This window comes from Eubalaena glacialis, chromosome 2, assembly GCF_028564815.1.
Source record: "Eubalaena glacialis isolate mEubGla1 chromosome 2, mEubGla1.1.hap2.+ XY, whole genome shotgun sequence".
Classification (NCBI taxonomy): domain Eukaryota; kingdom Metazoa; phylum Chordata; class Mammalia; order Artiodactyla; family Balaenidae; genus Eubalaena; species Eubalaena glacialis.
The window spans coordinates 30,759,138-30,778,438 of NC_083717.1; the positions used below are offsets into that span (position 1 = coordinate 30,759,138).

The 19,301-nt window shown below is 45.1% G+C and overlaps 2 protein-coding genes across 7 annotated transcripts in view; both read right to left on the reverse strand.

Moving 5' to 3' along the window:
- Nucleotides 1-19,301, reverse strand: part of PCSK6 (proprotein convertase subtilisin/kexin type 6) — a 195,764-nt gene that overhangs the window by 82,731 nt on the left and 93,732 nt on the right. For all 6 annotated transcript variants that reach the window (XR_009699485.1, XM_061181688.1, XM_061181686.1 and 3 more), the window contains exon 7: nt 146-318. Coding sequence is in view for 5 of the 6 variants with exons in the window: in XM_061181688.1 (XP_061037671.1) it covers nt 146-318 (173 nt within the window). In the remaining variant the exon portion in view is untranslated. The remainder of the gene's footprint in view (nt 1-145; nt 319-19,301) is intronic.
- LOC133085742 (testis-specific Y-encoded protein 1-like) lies at nt 2,107-13,252 on the reverse strand. The gene is given in 7 exon segments (XM_061182934.1): nt 2,107-2,233; nt 5,602-5,621; nt 5,932-6,042; nt 6,321-6,474; nt 7,345-7,442; nt 12,296-13,106; nt 13,212-13,252. Coding segments are annotated over 7 exon segments (1,362 nt in total).

The window sequence follows — 19,301 nt, forward strand, 5'->3', positions numbered from 1 at the left end:
TGGAAGATCATCTTTGGGTTTGTCAGATTGAGAGTGTTTTTAATGTTATCTTTTTTGGCTTTATTCCTTCTGATGTCTCACTGTTAAATATTTTCACTATTCCCCCCATCCCTGAGGCTCCCTCGCAGCTCTGGGTTACTCACACCTTTTTAATGCCGTACTCGAAGGCCTGTCTGGCCAGTCGGCCAGGCCCGTCCACCGTCTTCCCGTCGTCGTCCGGCCCCCAGCTCGCGCTGTAAATGTCGATGTAGTTGGGTCTGATGCCCAGGGACTTGGCCTCCACCACGTCGGTCACGTCTCCGTCCAGCATGCGGATGCCTGGAAGCACAGGCCCGTGACAGTCGCATGGAAGGTGGGTGGGTGGGTGAGGTTCCGTGCGGATGTTGGTCCCCGCATGGCCACTGGTCCCCGTGTGGACCGTGGTCCCCGCACAGCTGTCCGGGGCGCTGGGCACAGCATCCGGGCCCTATGCTTAGCTGGGACACCAAGCTACTGGAAACTCCTGCTCTTAGAACCTCGAAACTGTACTCAAACACAATGTCAGAGACATTCACGGCAAAAGAAGAGTGAGATTAGGCCCGGGTGACATCAAAAACTCAACAAGAGTACTCACAGCCACATGGGTGCTGACCGAGGAAGGGGCTGAGGTCATCAGAGAACCAGCTCCTTATAGCTGGACAGCCTTAAAAGGGAGCAGCAGAGATAGACTTCAACACCGTCCGCTTTACCTGCCGGCTCTCCATCTATTTCCCTTCCCCTCGTCCCTGCCTACCATGGACTGAACGCTTGTGTCCCTCCAGATTCACATGCTGGAGCCCTAACCCCCGATGTGAGGGCATCTGGAGGTGGGACTTTAGGAGGTAACTAGGTTTAGGTGAGGTCAGGAGGGTGGCCCCAGGGCAGGATTAGCACCCTTCCCTGGCTTCCTGTTCCCTCCATCGCGTGAGGACACGGATGGTGGTCGTCTGCCAGCCACCACGTGGGCCTCACGGGGAACCAGTGGGCCAGCACCTTGATCTTGGACTTCTAGCCTCCAGAACTGTGGGACGTAACTGTCTGTGATTTGGGCCTCCCGGTCTATGACCGCCCGAGTGATTCAGAACCTCAGGTGCCTGGCAGTAGGACAGCGTGGGGATGCCACCATCGTTCAGACACGGAGATGGCGGCACAGGACAAGTGGGGGTAGATGCCTTGTCACCCCCTCACCCACGGGAGGGACATGGGGCAGGCCACGGGGGAAGCCCTGCTTTGACCACCAGTCGTGACCAGCTAGTGACTACAAGAGCTACCTTGTCTCACTAAGCTTCTGTTTTCTATAAACTGTGATGATGAAAATTATTGTATCTATAGAGGTGCCATAAACACTAAAAAAGACGGTTCATATAAAGTGCCTGGAGTGTGGTAAGTACCCAGTGTGTGTCAGCAGCTAGTCTGACCCCATCTGTAAAAACGGGGATAGTGAAACCTACCTCCGGGGGTTGTTAATAACTACTTTTTACCTTTATTTTTAAAACATTTACTATTTGACATGTATGAAGGATTGCCTGGCACAAACGTGTTAGTTATAAAGCCTAATAAAATAACAGACACACGTGAACATCCATCTAGGGAAAATATGAACTTGAGCCACTGTGGCCTCAACCCAGGCCCTGCCCCTCACGGAGGAAACTGCTCAGAATTCTGGACTAGTCTTTCCATTGCCTTTAAACACGGGTGTTTTAATACAACTGTATGCATAATACACTGCTTAGCTTTGCTTGTACTGGGAATTCATCCTTTCTTGGTTATGTATGTTGTAAACATCTTCTCCCAGTTGATGCCTTGTCTTCTCACTTGTTATGGTGTCTTTTGATAAACAGAGGTTCTTAATTTCAAGAGAGTGGGAGCCAATTTCCCTTTGAAGATCAAGGGGGTTATTACGAGGGCCAAATCTTTTCTGGGTTTGTGGGCATCTGTCGTGGGGTGGTGCCACTTCTGCTGCATCAGCTCATCGCACTTTCTCCTTTCTCAGATTTCTGGGTAGACGAGGAGAGTCAGAGTAGCCCCAAGTACCATCCTTCCCAGTTGCTAGTCTGTGTGCCCAGGGCCTTCGTCTCTTTGGCTGCGTCAGAGACACTGGGCCCAGAGGCTCTTGGAGCCACGAACCCCAAGGAGGGGCCATAACCAGTACAGGATGTTGGCCACGTGGTGTGGCAAAGGCAGGGCCCCAGGCAAAATAAAGAGCAGCTCACAGCTGGGGGAAGAGAGCAGGGGTCAGACAGTCCTGGGGTGGAATCTCATCTCGGCTGCATGTGACCTTGGCCCAGGGTCTCAAACTGTCCGAGCCCTTGTTTTCCACAAAACTTACCTGCCAGGGTAGTCGGGAGGATTAAATATTTGTTAAGGCCCTGGGGCCCTGTGCTTTTTGAGAAATGGCAGCTGCTTTCTTTATGCCCTTCTATTTGGCAATGGATTTTCCAGGGCAAGAGACCCCGCCGGTCACACTGTAGCCACAATCAATTCTGATGTCCTAGGGGTGACATTTAACCTGCTATCCTAGGGCTTCTCCATGCCAGTGATAGGTGTTGGGATGCCTCTTTTTGAACAAGAACAAGATGCCAAATGACATCTAAAATAAGTAAAAACATAAGACCAGAATGCTTTCCCAACACTTCTCACAATGCTCCTCATCTTGGAGGAAGAGTGACTGACGTGTGAGAAAGAAAGCATAATGTATTTAGATTTTAATGAAGCATCTATTTTCCCCAACACTGACAAGTTGCCAACAAGGAAAAGGTAAATATTTTCAGTGGAAACCTGCTGTTCCAATATTAGCTTTAAATGTGAATGGCTCTCTGGAAACGCCAAACTGAAGAAAACAGTCATTTCCCCAATGAAAAAATAAAGACCCATTTCCCATAAACTGTCAGGTACAAAAATAATGTGGACAAATCATTTGGATGGCAGATCCACTCATGGTTGTTAGCGTGCTCACGACTCAGCAGTGGGCTGGGTTCAGGGCTCCCAGGGTAGGATGAGCAGGCCTGAGCCGTCCACTCCAAGGGCCAGTCTGTGGCACCAGGTGGGAGGAGTGTGAGGAGGAGGAGGAGGGGGCTTTGCAGGGTCCGACAGGTTTGCGTTTGGGTGGACAACTCCTAGTGCTGCCAGGGCTCAGCCCCCCAGGGAAGAATCACACAGCTTGCCTGGCAGGAAACAATAAACTTTCCATAAACTGGCCTGTACCCAACGATAGTTTCAAGGCCCCAGGAGAACCTGATGAAAGCAATGATTTTACAAGTCTCTTGATGAAGTTAAAAAAACTAACTGGGACTTCCCTGGTGGCGCAGTGGTTAAGAATCTGCCTGCCAATGCAGGGCACACAGGTTCGAGCCCTGGTCCGGGAAGATCCCACATGCCACGGAGCAACTAAGCCCGTGCGCCACAACTACTGAACCTGTGCTCTACAGCCCGCGAGCCACAACTACTGAGCCCGTGTGCCACAACTACTGAAGCCCACGCGCCTCGAGCCTGTGTTCCACAACAAGAGAAGCCACCGCAATGAGAAGCCCGCGCACCACAACAAAGAGAAGCCCCTGCTTGCTGTAACTAGAGACAGCCTGCGTGCAGCAACGAAGACCCAACGCAGCCAAAAATAAATATAAATAAATAAATTTATTTAAAAAAAAACCAAAACACTTTTTTTTTCATAGTGACCTGTCCTTCCTCCCTTTTCCTGCTCCAATTTATGGTGGGACTTTGCAAACCACAGGCTTGTATAAGGCAAGGCAAACCCATGGACATGCAGACGACCATGTGAAGCAGCCCGAGACACAGCATTTCCCCTGAAAAAGTCCTGAAGAAGTTCCATGTTCAAAGGCAATGGATTTGTCTTCTATGTCTGTGAGTCTCTTTCTGTTTTGTAAATAAGTTTATTTGTATTTTTTTTTTAGATTCCGCATATAGGCGACATCATATGATATTTGTCTTTTCCCAAAGGGGAAAAGGGTGGGGGATAAATTAGGAGTTTGGGATTAACATACACACACTACTAAATATAAAAGAGATAACCAACAAGGACCTACTGTATAGCACAGGGAACTCTACTCAATACCCTGTAATAACCTATATGGGAAAAGAATCTGAAAAAGAATATTTATATATAAAATATATATAAAACTGAATCACTGTGCTGTACAGCTGAAACTAACACAACAATGTAAATCAACTGTATTTCGATATAAAATAAATAAATAAACAATTTTTGAACAGTAAACAGTAAGATCAGAGTGTGCTGGATTTGGAGACGGGGTCTTTAAAGGGGTAATTAAGCTGAAATGAGGTCACATGGGTGGGCACCCATCCAACATGACTGGTGTCCTTTTAAGAAGAGGAAATTCTGACACAGACAACACAGACTAAGGGATGACCACGAGAAGACACAGCGAAAAGCAGCCGTGTGTGCTGGTCTAGAGAGAGGCCTCGGAAGAAACCAGATCTTCCGACACCTTGATCTTGGACTCACAGCCTCCATAACCAAGAGAAAATACATTTCTGTTGGTAAGCCCCAAAAAAGGTAACAGGAAGAACAGACACACACACATACACACACACACACACACACACACACACACACAAGAAGTCAGCTATCAGCCAGTTATTAATGTTTGCAGGAAGGCAGGGGAGCCGGGCACGGGGCCCACTTTTGTTTATTTAGAAGTAATGTATTTTGCCTTCAGCAAACGAATGGCAATGCTAGAGCAATAGAGGCAAGTAAAATGAGATTGTAGCTTCCTGAGTGTGACAAATAGGCCTCCCCAACAAATTTTGCTCATTAATTCTGAGTTTATTTTCATAAATCCACAGAGAATTGGTTTTTGGTTTTTTTTTCTCCCCCCACTAAAACTACAGTACATTCTGTTCTACCAACAGCCATTCTGGGCCAAGTGAGGTTGCAACAGTTGTTTAGAAATGCTAAAAACCTAAAAGGTTTCTGTTAACTCTCATTATGGCCTAAGACAAACAGGGCTCTCAGATCTCTAAATACACCCACATGTGACAGCCTCCTCCTAGGACCCGGGGGGGCCATGGTCGGCCGGGTTGTGAGCCACATCTGCACTTGCCATTGTCACACGAAGTGCCTGGAGACCCGCGGCTGACAGCCAAGCCAAGTTTCCCCTGGCCTCCTGCTAGGTTCCCAATCTCCCTCTGTAGTGGAAACACAGCTAGAGCCAGCGGTGCCCCAGTGAACTCACGGGCCTGTCCTGCCACGGAGCCCTGGGCCCCTCCTAGGTAGGTCTTGAACCAGGTCTCTTATTTTCTGTATTCTGATGCTTTGACATCTTGGGGCCTTGCTGACCCTGCAGGGACTGACACCTCCATGCTCCAGGGCTGGCCAGTTCCTGGAGATGGTCCAGAACTCCCCCAGGAGCACATCTTTCCTATGAAAACCAACCAATCCAGAGCTCACACCCCCCAAGAACCCCCCCTTTATGGGGCTTTTACACTTGGGGTTACTCTCCACCTGCCCTAATCACCCCAGGGCCAGGTACCATACAAGCAGGGGCAGCCCGTAAGCCCTGAGCCCTGAAATGATTCAAACTAGCCCATCCTAAGCCTGCTCACCCCACCTCGCCCATTCCTTCCTGCAGAAACCACAATAAAGGCTGAAGCCCACAGGTCCCCTCGCTCCCTCTGCCTCCTGACCGACCCTGGTGCTTTTCCGTGTGTCCTCCACGCCAGGCATAACCCATCCTCTTGGGAACTGTGAGTAACAAACTCTGTTCAATGGCCATTGTCTCCTGATCTGTGGGCCTTGTCATACCTAAACAGTAATGAAGACTCTATTTTAAAACAGGTCACTCTTTTATAATCAGGTTCTGCTGATTTTTCAGAGAACTATAAAAAAGTGGAAGAACCTCAGCAATGCTCTAGAGATTTGAAACCCAGACTGACTTTCGTGGTCTCTCCACCAGGGAGCAGGGGCCAGAGAACAAGGCGATCCAGTGAGAGCTGGCAGCTTGGGACAGGGGACAGAAGAGCATGATGGGGACCCGAGTATCCATCCTGCAAGTGGGAACACGAGGAGCCCTAGCGGATGTGCACCTGTGACAAGGACGTGAGCACATGCCCTGAGCTGGCCTTTGACAGAGACCAGAACACGGTGGCGATAAGACAGTCACAGCACCCAGAACAGAGGCCACCGGCTTGTCACATAGGCTTGGACTTGCTCCCTGTGCTCTCCCCGGCCTTTCTCACACGCCCCCAGAAGCAGAGCTGCTTCCCACTCAGTGTCTGTGAGGACAACCTCAGGAACCCCAACACGCAGCCTAGAACCGGCTCACCTGTCCTTGGGGCGGAGGGCTGCAGGGCAGCGTGGCGGGGGCGTGGCCACCAGAGGGACACAGGGTGCAGGAGCTGTGGCCACGCTTGTCCATCTCCTCCTTCCCAAGGCTCCTCTTAGCCTCGGGGTCCCAGACCCAGCAGGCGGGGGGGGGTCTTTGATGAGAATGTGGGGCTATAGCTGCCCACAGTCACTAAATCCCCCCAAATCTCCCAAGGCATTTAGAATCCTCCTGCAGTGGAAAATGCACTTGGAGCCTTTGAAGATTAAACTGTAGCTTAAACTGTCCTCTTAAAACACTCATAAGCCTAAACTGCTTAATGGAAACACTAATGAGACTGAATTCTGTGAGTCTGAATTAACATAATTAAGTAATTTATGGGCAAGGATTAATTTAGCTGTTATGTACTTAACAGTCTCATGTTTGCGAAAAGAAAGGCACGATTCAGTTCCCCAGTCAAAACAGAGAACAAAAACACCAACAGGAATTTGCCTGCTGCTGTTTCACTTTTCCTTCCCAGAAACAGAGTCAACAGACTGAAAAGATGCACGTCCTTCATGCAGCCTGAGCAGAGAGTTTTTCAGTTTCAGGGCATCTGCCAGGCCCGGGAGGGGTTCCTGGCAGCCGCCCACGGCCCTGCTCCCTAGCAGCCTTGGGATCTGTCCCTTGGGCCAGGGGTGCTTCTCCGAGCTGGACGCAGGACAGGCTGTGCTCCAGGTGACACCGTCCTGACCCAGGGAAGTGTCTGAATCTTGTTAAGCATCAGTTCAGGGGAGCAACTCCCCAAAAGACTGATGCCCTTTAGAGTTAAAGGGATGAGGGCTTCACTGCCTGCCTTGCAGGTTCCCTGACAGAGCAAGTTCTGCTCAGGCCGGGGTGGGGTGGACAGCTGGCTGCCCAGAAAGCCTGTCTCACAGGGTGCTGGGAGGGGCCATGAAGCCAGGAGGACGTGATGCAGCGGCCGGGCTCACACCCAGGGGCCTCTCAAGGCACTGGCAGGGAGGACCCTGTCTATGGAGCTCACCTGGCGGGTGAGATGAAGGAGATGATGATGATGATGATGATGGTGATGAGCTGAAGGCTGGTAGGTGCAGGCAAGTCTGAGCCCACCCACCACCAATGCTGACCAGAAGCAGATGGGGAAAGAGGGAAGGAGCATTACAGGGAGCGAGAAGGGGAAAATCAAACATAGGGCTGAAAAAAAAAAAAAAAGGTTAACAGAGTGAGAGAGTAAAGAGAGGTTAAGTGAGGAGAGAGGACGGGGTGAGGCCCACCATCCTTTCCCTCCACCTCCCACGTTGCCCCATTATCGGAGGAAGGACAGAGCACACAGCTTAGTACATTTGAGGCTGAGAGAGAGAGCAAGGCTGAAATATCTTTGGAAGGAATGTGAATGCAAACAAGGAAAAGAATACACGTGCACACCATGGACCCTTCCTTCCTGCTTCTGTTCCTGCTCACAGGGCTTGGTGGCAGATGTCCTCATCCGGCCACCACTGTGTCCAGCATCAGAGACCCGCAGCCACAAAGGGACAACCCGGGCTTCAGGTCAGCAGGCCTGAGTTCACATCCTGGCTCTGCCTCAGCAGCTGTGTGGACCTGGACATGGCAGGCAACTTCTCTGGTTGTCACTTTCCCCTGGTGAAAAGTGGCCATGATAATATCCAACTTGCAGAACCATTCTGAGGATGAGATGCACAGATGAGTATACACGTCTGGTGCAGCATCTGGTAACTAACAGCAACCAGTGACAGCACTTAGCACCATCACAATAAAAATACTAAGGAGCTTGGACCACAAAGGAAAACCGAGCCCTTGGTCTACCTCTACTCAGGGCCCAAATCCCTAGAAATAACAGGGAAAAGAGAAGAAAATGAATAAAACTGTAACAGCCCTGGAAACAAGACTGGCAGATGAGATGTCCAAGGAACTGCGGGAAGGCAGCGAGCAGATGGGATGAGGCTGCAGGAGGAAGCAGGGCCTGGGTGGGGAAGCTGCTGCCGAGGGGAGAGCAGTGCCAGAGGAGCAGGGCAGGGGCGCCCAGGCTGGGCGTGGGCAGCGGCAGGCTTCATTCAGAGGCCGAGAGGCAGGACAGAGCCCGGGGATGGGGAGGCCGCCACCGCCCTACCAGACTTCAACATCTTCTCTCAACACTCGATAGAACAGCCAGACAGAAAATTAGAAAGGATGAGGAAGAACTCAACACCATCAACCAACAGGTTCTCATAAACATTTTTAGAACATTCTACTCAACAACAGAATACACGTTATTCTCAAGGGCCCACAGAACATATTCCAAGATAGATTAGACCCTGACCTCAATGAATTTAAGAGAACTGAACTCCTACAGAATGTGTTCTGCAACCACAATGGAATCCAACTAGTAACTGAGGATGGACGGAAAATAGAAAAATCTCCAAGCAGCTGGAAACAAAACAACACACTTTTAAAAAATCCACAAGTCTAAGAGGAAGTCTCAAGGGAAAAACAAAACGAAACATTGAACTGAATGAAAAGGAAAATACAACATACCAAAATCTGTGAGACATGGCTACACTATTGCTAAGAGGGAGATTTATGGCACCATTGTTTACATCAGAAAAGAAGAAAAGTCTCAAATCAATAACCAAAGCACCCACTTCAAGATCCTAGAAAAAGAAGAGCTAAATAAGCCCAAAGCAAAAGGAAGGAAGGAAATAATAAAGAGCAGAAAACAGTGAAATTGAAAACAGAAAAACACTAGAGAAAATAAGTGTAACAAAGAGCTAATTTTGTGAAAAGATAAATAAAACCGATAAACTTCCAGTTAAGAATGACTAAGCAAAAAAAAAAGAAGACACAAATTACCAATATCAGGAAAGAAACAAAGAATATACCCACAGATGCTACCAACATCAAAAGTGTAATAAGGGTATATTACAAACAACTCTACACAAATATACTTGATAAATTAGATGAAATGGACCACTTCCTCAGAACACACAAACTACTACAACTCACCCCAATATGAAAAGGATAATTTGAACAACCCTGTAACTTTCCAAGAAACTTAGTTTGTAATTTTTAAAAAATCTCCCCGCCAAAGAGATATGGTTTTACTGGAAGATTTTACTAATAGTTTAAAGAATTAACACCAATTCAATACAATCACTTCCAGAACATAAAAGAGGAGGGAACACTTCCCAATTCATTTACTGAAGCTAGGATTACCCTGATAGTACAAAGACAGTCCAAAAAAAAAAAAAAAAAGAGCAAGAGAGAGAAAGAAAAAGAAAAGTACAGACCAAGAATCCTCATGAACACAGACACAAAAACCCTTAACAAAATATTAGCAAACAGGTTTCAGTAATATATATATAAAAAAGGAAACACCATGACCAAGTGGGGCTTGGTCAGATTCAGTACTGGATCAATATTCAGAAATCAACCAATATAACCTACCATATTAACAATTTAAAGAAGAAAAATCACATAATCGTGTCACTCAACAAGGAAAAGGCAGTGACAAAATTCAATACCCATTCATTTAAAAAAGAAAAAAAAACTCTCAAACTATGACTAGAAGGGAACATCACCAACTTGCTGAAGAGTATTTACAAAAAAAGCCTACAAGTAACATTATACTTAATGGTGAAAGTCTGAATGCTTTCCCCTAAAGTCAGGAACAAGGTAAAGATGTCTGCCCTAGGTTGGAAGTTCTAGCCATGGCAACAAAACAAGAAAAGGAAATAAAAGGCATAAGAATCAAAAAGAAGAAATAAAACTGCCCTTATTTGTAGATGACATTATCAAGTATAAAATCTTAAAGAATCTACTCCTAGAACTAATAAGCAAGTTCAGAAAGGCTGCAGGATATAAGATTAACATGCAAAAGCAGTTATACTTCTTTATGTTAACAATGAACACATGAACATCAAAATTAAAAATATAATGCCTGGGACTTTGCTGGTGGCCCACTGGTTAAGAATCTGCCTGCCAATGCAGGGGACACGGGTTTGACCCCTGGTCCGGAAATATACCACATGCTGTGGAGCAACTAAGCCCGTGCGCCACAACTACCGAGCCTGCATTCTAGAACCCGAGAGCCACAACTACTGAGTCCGCATGTCACAACTACTGAAGCCCGCGTGCCTAGAGCCCATGTTCCACAATGAAGAGTAGCCCCCGCTTCGCGGCAACTAGAGAAAGCCTGCGCACAGCAACGAAGAAAGAAAGAAAGAAATACAATGCCTTTTATCATTGCTTAAATAAAATGAAATACTTAGGTATAAATCTAACCAAACATGTATAGGACTTGCAGAGTGAAAGCTTCATAGTGCTGATGAAAGAAATCAAAGAAGATCTAAAAAGATGAAGAGAGATATTGTGTTTGTGAAGACTGAACATAGTAAAGATGTCAGTTCTCCCAACTGATGTACAGGTCTAACACAATCCCTACCAAAACCCCAGCAAGATATTTTTTGTAGATATTGACAAGATAATGATAAAACTTGTATGGAAAGGCAAAAGAACTAGAAAAGTTCATATAAGTTTGAAAAAGAACTTACTGCTCCCACTAAAGTGGGAGCAATCAGTCTACCCCATTTCACAACTTTTTGTAGCTATAATAATCAAGACTCTGCTGCACTGGGAGAGGGACAGACACATAGATCAATGGAACAGACAGAGAGCTCAGAAATAAACCCACACAAATATGCCCAAATGACTCTTGACAAAAGTGCAAAGCAACTCAGTGGAAGAAAGACAGGCATTTCAACACATGGTGCTGGAGTAACTGGATGACCATAGGCAAACAAAACAAAAAACAAACAAAAAGACCCCTTGACCTATGTCTGATACCTTATACAACATTAACTCAAATTGGATCTCTCAAAATGAAACTCAGAATATATAACTTTTATAAAACTATAAAGCTTTTAGGAAAAAAAAAACAGAGAATATCTTTAGAATCTAAGATAAGGCAAAGAGTTCTAAGATTGATACCAAAAAACATGACCCTAAAAGGAAAAGTTAATAAATTGGATTTTATCAAAATTTTAAAATTTTACTCTGGAAAAGACCCGGTTAAAGAGGATGAAAAGACATGTTACAAAATGGGAGAAAATATTCACAAACAACATAATCATCAAAGCACAAGTAGCTAGAATATATAAAGATCTCTCAACACTCAATAGTTAAAAATTAGAAAATGAGAAAAAGACATGAAAAGGCATTTCACTGGAGAGGATAGATGGATGGCAAATGAGCACATTAAAAGATACCCCACATCACTAGCCTTAGAGAAATGCAAATTAATAAGATATTACAATATACCTATCACAATGTCTAATACAAAAAAACAGTGACAATACCATACATTGGCAAGTATGTAGAGAAACTGGATCATTCATACATTGTTAGATGTCAAATGGTAGAGCTTCTCTGAAAAACAATTTCCCAGTTTCTTAAAAAAATAAACATGTACTATTATACAACCTGGCAACTGCATTCCTGGATGTTTATCCCCCCAAAATGAAGACAATGCTCACACAAAAACCTATACAACAATGTTTTTAGGTGCTTTACCTGTAATATCCAAGAACTAGAAACAACCCAGATGTTCTCTAATGGGTGAATGGTTAGACAAACTGTGTCACATCCATACCATGGAATACTACTTATCAATAAACTACAGATATACACAACAACCTGGATGAATCTTCGAAGAACCATGCTGAGTGAGAAGCACCAATCCCAAAGGTTACATGGTATATGGTTCCTTTTTTTTTTTTTTTTCACTTGTTAGCTTATGTCTCTCTGGGCGTCATTCCTGGCACGTGGGGTCCCGCTCTTTGGAACCTTCACTGGCCATCCTTTCCTCGTTTCTCCCCTGGGCACGAGAACCGCATAGGTACATACATCCACCCATCTCCCGCATCTGTAGACGCCTCCTGCCTCTTGTGCTATTTGGCCAAACTCTGATGCTCCCTCAGTGCCTTCATCTCCGGGTCTGTCCCAGTGGAGCCTTCCTCCCTGGGGTAGTAGTGCAGGGGATTGGGCCACAGGTCTTCGCTCATGATCTCAGCAATCCTGTTAGACTCTGGGCAGTTGTGGTCAGACAACCAGTTGAGGAAGTTAAGGCTGGTGGTGTCCTGCCTGCGACTGGGGGCTCCCAGTTCATAATCCCAGAACCACTGGACTGGAGTGTAACGAGACGCCCTATATCCAGCGATGCTAAGGCGTTACTCCTTAATGATCGCATTGTTCCAGAAGTAGGGGTTGTTCCAAAAAAAAACCATCAACTTGCAGCGGTGCCTGGGATGGCCCAGTTCCTGCACCTCCAAATGGATCATGTAGCTAAGCATGTCTTCATCTTGGTCATAGATTATGGCCAACATCTGGGGGTGGTTCATAACGGCTCTGGCCCAGAAGCCAGGGATGCCCTGGGTGATGGCCCTTCTGCAATCCAAGTGAGGCTTCTGCCTCTGACCGATCTTGTGCTTGAGCCAAGTGTAGGCCCTGCTGGCTCGGGCATTCAGAGTGCTCAGCTCTAACTGCAGGGCCTCCAGCGCCTCCAGCGGGGGCCAGGCAATCATGGGTCGCGGCCCCGGCATTTCCAGCCCCTGCTCCTGGGGCTTCTCCTCCCGCTCCTCTGCCAGCACCTGCTCCCACTCCTCCGCCACCACCTCCACCACTTGTATGATGTCCTCCACCAGCAGCCCCAACTCCTCCCCGATCCCCGCCACCTCTCGCTCCTCCAGAGCCGTGCCTTGCTGCACGACCTCTACCCTGAAGATGGTGGCCCTCCTTGCCCGACCCACCAGCTAGCGCCCGCGGTCCCCACCGCACCTGGGGAACTGCGGGGCCCTGCTTCTGAGGACCCCCTCCCACACCTAGGATGACCCAGGGTACCCGGGCAACGCCGCCTTCGCCAGGCTGGCCTCACTCGCCATGTGGCCCTGGCCCTGAGCTGGGGCAGCTATGAAGGAGCCGGAGGTGGAAGCACAGCATGTGGTCCACAGAGCAGGCCCAACAACTAGAGTCACCCTGCAATGCGGACTTGGGGGAGTGGGGGGCTGACTGGGGCGAGGGTTGGGAACGCATCTCCATTTTTTTTCAAGTTTTATTGAGCTTTATTACAAATCAATTAGACAATAATAATCACAAAACTAAGGTCAGAAATTAAAGATAAAAAATTATTCTGACCACATAAAAATAAAAATTTTAACACCAATATTAAATAACAATTATTAACAAACTGGAGAAAAAAATATTTGAACATAAAAAAGTTAATAATATTTCTATTGATTTAAAAATCAACATATGCTAGCCAGACATTGATTACAACCTCTAGCTAGAAGTGAGTTAGACAGCTGGGGAGGAAGAATCTTGAACTTCATTTCTTCACATGTTTAAAAATAAAAGAAAAAGAGATTTTTCAGTCAATTATTTTGGATTCAAAAATTTTGGATTTTTGTTTAAATTTTAATCTCTCAACTCTAATTCCTTCTCAGGAAGTATGATGGGGGAAAGTTTACATTTAACTCTCTGGCATCTATAATGCTGATATTAATGGAGCATCTTTATGTATACATTGTAATTGGCATATTTCTATTTATCAATACCATGATTTAATCCTACCACAGAGTATTTAACAAACTCTGTTGGCCAATGTGGTTGGATACTCTGTAATAGAAAACAGAGTGATTTCTTAATCCTGGTTACTAACTGGTCCTTAGAGTTAATTCACTTTTCCAAGAGGAAGACATTCCCAAACATTCCTGTTCCCAAATTATGGTTCCGTTTTACATCATTTTTGAAATGAGAAAATTATGGAAATGGAGGACAGAAGAGTGGTTGCCAGAGGTTAATGAAGGGATTGGGGCAAGAGTGGTTGTGGTAATAAAGAGGCACCATGAAGGACCCTTTTGTGACCCTGTTCTGTATCTTGACTGTATCGGCATCAGTATCCTGGTTGTGATGCTGTTACTGTAGTTTCAACAAGAGATCACCATGATGGAAAACTGGGTAAAGGATACACTGGATCTCCGTGTATTGTTTCTTACAATTGCATGTGAATCTATAATTATTTCAAATACACATTTCATTGAAAACATCAACTAGAAACCCTAGAAGGTAAATTCTTTTCAAAACGTAAAAACTGCAAAGATAGGGTGTGTCAGAGAGCTGGTCAACTGAGCTTAGGGATTCTCCCAAGACCCAAGACAAAGGGTCAAAGGGATAGAAAGTCTGAAGAGGCCAACCTCTAGTATCTGTCTAATAAGAGTTCTAGGAGGATGGAATGAGGAAAAATAAAGCAAAAGAGTCAAATAAATAACAGAAGAATTTCCTGAAGCCAAGCACAGGAGTCTTTGATTTCAATCTCAAATCTAAACAACGGTGACCAAAGAAACTGGCCCACCTTTACAGTTAAGCTCAGATAATTGTTGGAGTATAATGAAAAACAGTTAATAACTCACTGAGGGCTAGGCAGGAAAAGGAAAACAAATTCACATCAACACACACAGGTCAAATCCCAGAACAAGGAAAGAGAAAAGAATCCTGAAAGGTTCTGGAAGAAGAAGAAAGTTATCTGAAAAGAAACAACAATTAATATTGGCACCAGATGCCTCATCAGCAACGCTGCAGGCCAAAAAACCAGGGGACAAGGTTTTTGAAATTCTCAGTGAAAGTTATTTTGAACTTAAAATCTAAACTCAGCTTAATTTGTTGGAAGAAAATAAAGACTTCAAGAACTCAGAAAGTTTACTACCTAGATAGCCATCCACATATACAGCAAGCACTCAAAAAAATCTTTCGAAAGAATGAATGACTTAGTAGAGAAAAAGATCTTGTAAAGGAAAAAAGTTAGCATAAAAGAAAGAAGATTAAAGAAAAAAAGGTGACCAAAGAGGGACTTCCCTGGTGGCACAGTGGCTAAGAATCTGCCTGCCAATGCAGGGGACACAGGTTCGAGCCCTGGTCCAGGAAGATCCCACATGCCGTGGAGCAACTAAGCCTGTGCACCACAACTACTGAGCCCACATGCCACAACTACTGAAGCCCACACGCCTAGAGCCCATGCTCCGCGACAAGAGAAGCCACCGCAACAAGAAGCCCGCGCACTGCAACGAAGAGCAGCCCCCGCTCGCCGGAGCTAGAGAAAGCCCGCACACAGTAACAAAGACCCAATGCAGCCAAAAATAAACAAATTAAAAAAACCCCAAAAACTCTTAGATGGTATCAAAATTAAAAAAAAAAAATGAAGCCAGATACATGCTGATTGCAAAACTAAGGTTAAAAATAGAGAGATGAAAAACATATGAGGAAAGTGATGATAAAAATAATTTAACAGGTGTGGTGATATTAATATCATCCAAAGAATAATTAAAGGCAAAAAGAGAATAAGACAAAGAGGAGATTTTTATATTGATTAAAGAAAGACTCATTACATCAATAGGCGATGATAACTTTTGTACATCTTATAACTATGAAATGCATACACCAAAAATTGAGAGAAATCGACAAATCCACAATCGATGTGGAGATTAACATCCCTTCTCAGAAACAGACCAGGTAGACAAAACACAAGACGCCCAAACACCTGAATGAGCTTCATGCAGCCACAGGTGACAAATGCGGCCCCTACAGGCACCAGGCAGGCAGGATGAACGGCTGACGTGGACAGGTGAGGGGGATGGGTAAACCATCCTTTGACGGTGCAGCCACTGTGCAGCCCCAGCTAAGTGTCGCCATGAAGGAATGAGGGTCCAGCAGAGCCAGAGCTTCTGATTTTTTTTCAAGAGAAACCCCAAATCCCTATTTTCTACATAAAATCTCTTGATTTGTAAATGTTTCCTCAAGTTTAAAAAAAAAAAAAAAAAACTTGTGTGGGTCGTACAAAACATATCTGTAGGCCAAGGCAGGCTGTGGGCTCCTGGTGGCAACCTCTGATCTAATTTATATAGACTTTTTGTACTCAGTAAGCGCAGAATAAAACTACTCCTCAAATACTCATTGGAGTGTTGACAAAAACTGAACATGTACTAAACCACATAAAGAATTTTTTAACAAATTCAGAAAGGCAGAAATTATACAGAGCGCAGTCTCTGATCCCAATAAAGTTAAAAATCAGCAACAAAAGGAGCACCAAAAAAGTCTATGCAGTTGGAAAAAAACTTAAATCCCTTATAAATAACTTTTGAGTTATAGAGAAAAAAAATCAAAGCCGAAATAAAAAATTATTCAGAAATGAATACCAATAAGAGCACTGTATAATCAAGCCAGAGATAGGTAATGAGAGGAAAAAAAATAAAATGTTTATTACTTATTAAAGCACATCAAAGCCTGAAAATAAAGAACAAAACATTCTATTCAAAGGAGTTAGGAAAAAAATAATAAAAATTTAAAAGCTGGAGGAATTAATAAACAAACAAAAATAGAAATTCATGAGTTAGAAAATAAAAGAACTAAATCAAAAAATAAAAATTGGTCTGAGCTGTGGGAGGGAGATGAGGTGGCTTCCAGGGGTTGAGAGGGTGGAGCTGGGACTCAGGCTGAAGCTGTGTTGGCTGGTGACCCCGTAGTTCCCGGGCTGAAATCTGAAACTGGCCCCATTCAGGGAGGGAAAGGAGAGCGCAAAGGAAGAGGCAGATTGCTCTGGACTGCCAGGAGTTGTGATGGCTCCAAAACGGCTGTGCATTCCACTGCCTCCGGCTGCTCTCCAGAGGGACAGGGCAAAAAGCCGAGTTCTTCAGGGAGGAATCAGGGAGACCAATTAAACACCTGGAAGCCAGAGGGGGCGGCAGGGGATGCTCAGTGAGGTATGGAGACTGGCAGAAGGAGAAGGAAGGAGTTGGTTCAAGATGCTGGCATAGGAAGATCCTGAACTCACCTCCTCTCATGGACACACAAAAATCTACAGCAACATATGGAAATATTCCCTCTGAACAGAACCTGAGAAGTAGCTACAGCTACTCCACAACAAAGGATAAAAGGGCCACATCAAGGTGGGTAGGAGAGGCAGGGACATGGTCTCGCCAAGCCCACCCCACCCCCCACTGCCAGCATGGAGACCCAAAGTCTGGAGGGATCTCACAAATACATAACTTCTCCCTGAGGAGCCAGAGGGTTGTTGTCCCATGTCAGGTACCCCAACCTTGGGGATCTGCCCTAGAGAGACAAGCCCCCCAAACGTCTGGCTTTGAAAACCAACAGGGTTTTTATTTTTTTGGCTGTGCCGCAGCATGCAGGATCGTAGTTCCTTGACCAGGGATTGAACCCGTGCCCCCTGCAGTGGAAGTGCAAAGTCCTATTTGCAAAGCAGAAATAGAGACAGAGATATAGAGAACAAACTTATGGATACCAAGGGGGAAGGGAGGGATGGGATGAATTGGGAGATTGGGAGTGACATATATACACTATTATGTATAAAATAGATAACTAATGAGAACCTACTGTATAGCACAGGGAACTCTACTCAATGCTCTGTGGTGACCTGAATGGGAAGGAAATCTAAAAAAGAGGATATATATATATATATATATATATGTATACAGATAACTGATTCACTTCACTGTACAGCAGAAACTAACACAACATTGTAAAGCAACTATACTCCAATAAAAATTTAAAAATAAAAAATAACAATTAAAAAAAAAGAAGGAAATGGGAAGGGGAGCAAGAAGCATTCCCTACCATAAAGACTCCACTTAAAGGGAATAAAAACAAGTGGGTAATTAACAGTATCTTGAAAATTGATAAACAATTCCCATCCACCCACACACAACTTGCGGTCAATAAAAATGTTTCATTTTGGGGAAAGTGAAAAAAAAAATAATTAAGGGGGTTAGTTTTAGCCATTAAGCAGTCTGGGGGTGAGGTGATTCACTTTTGCACCTGAAAATACATTTTCAATAAAACTGAAGACTACATATCTTTATTTTTAAAAAAAGAAAGAAAGAAAACCAATGGGGCTTATGTCCAGGAGACCATAGGGTTGGAGGGAATGGAGATTCTGCCCTTAAAGGGCTCCCATGCAGACTCACTCGCCCCAGTACCCAGCACAAAAGCAGAAGCTTGAAAAGAGCCTTGATCTTATGTGAAAAAGATTCATTTGAAAATCCTAAAATATCTGCCAAAGGAGCAAAAGCCTGTTGGGAGTCTCTTCAGGGAATGAGGCTGGCAGGTGCCATTTCTGCCCTCTGCCCTCTGACTCTAACCTGTTAGCACCTGTCCTCCCTGCCCCCCCTGCACTGCTACTGTAGCCCCATCAGAGGCAGCAGGCAAGTGCCACAGCCCCCCACAGTCCCCCAAAGCCAGTGGGTGCATGCAGCCCACACATGGGATGCCCTTGTGTGCCAGGCTGTGGTGGCCAGAGAGGATTGTGTTTCTGGAGCTAACAGGTCTGAAACAATCAAAGAGGTAGTTCAAGAGACAACCAAGAATGAGGGCAAGTTTTTTTTTTTTTAACTTTTAAACATCTTTATTGAAGTATAATTGCTTTACAATGGTGTGTTAGTTTCTGCTTTATAACAAAGTGAATCAGTTATACATATACATATGTTCCCATATCTCTTCCCTCTTGCATCTCCCTCCCTCCCACCCTCCCTATCCCACCCCTCTAGGTGGTCACAAAGCACCAAGCTGATCTCCCTGTGCTATGCGGCTGCTTCCCACTAGCTATCTATTTTACATTTGGTAGTGTATATATGTCCATGACACTCTCGAATGAGGGCAAGTTTAAACAATAAAGTTTATCACCTACACAGGGCCACCCTATCAAGACTGGGAAAGCTGTTTCTCCTAACACAGAGACGAAAACACAGAGAGTGAAGCAAAATGAGGAAACAGAGGAATTAGCTCCAAATGAAAGAACAAGATAAAAATCCCAGAAAAAACCCTTAATGAAACAGAGATAAGTAATTTACCCAATTAAAAGTTCAAAATAATGGTCATAAAAATGCTCAACAAACTTGGGAGAAGAATGGATGAACAAAGTGA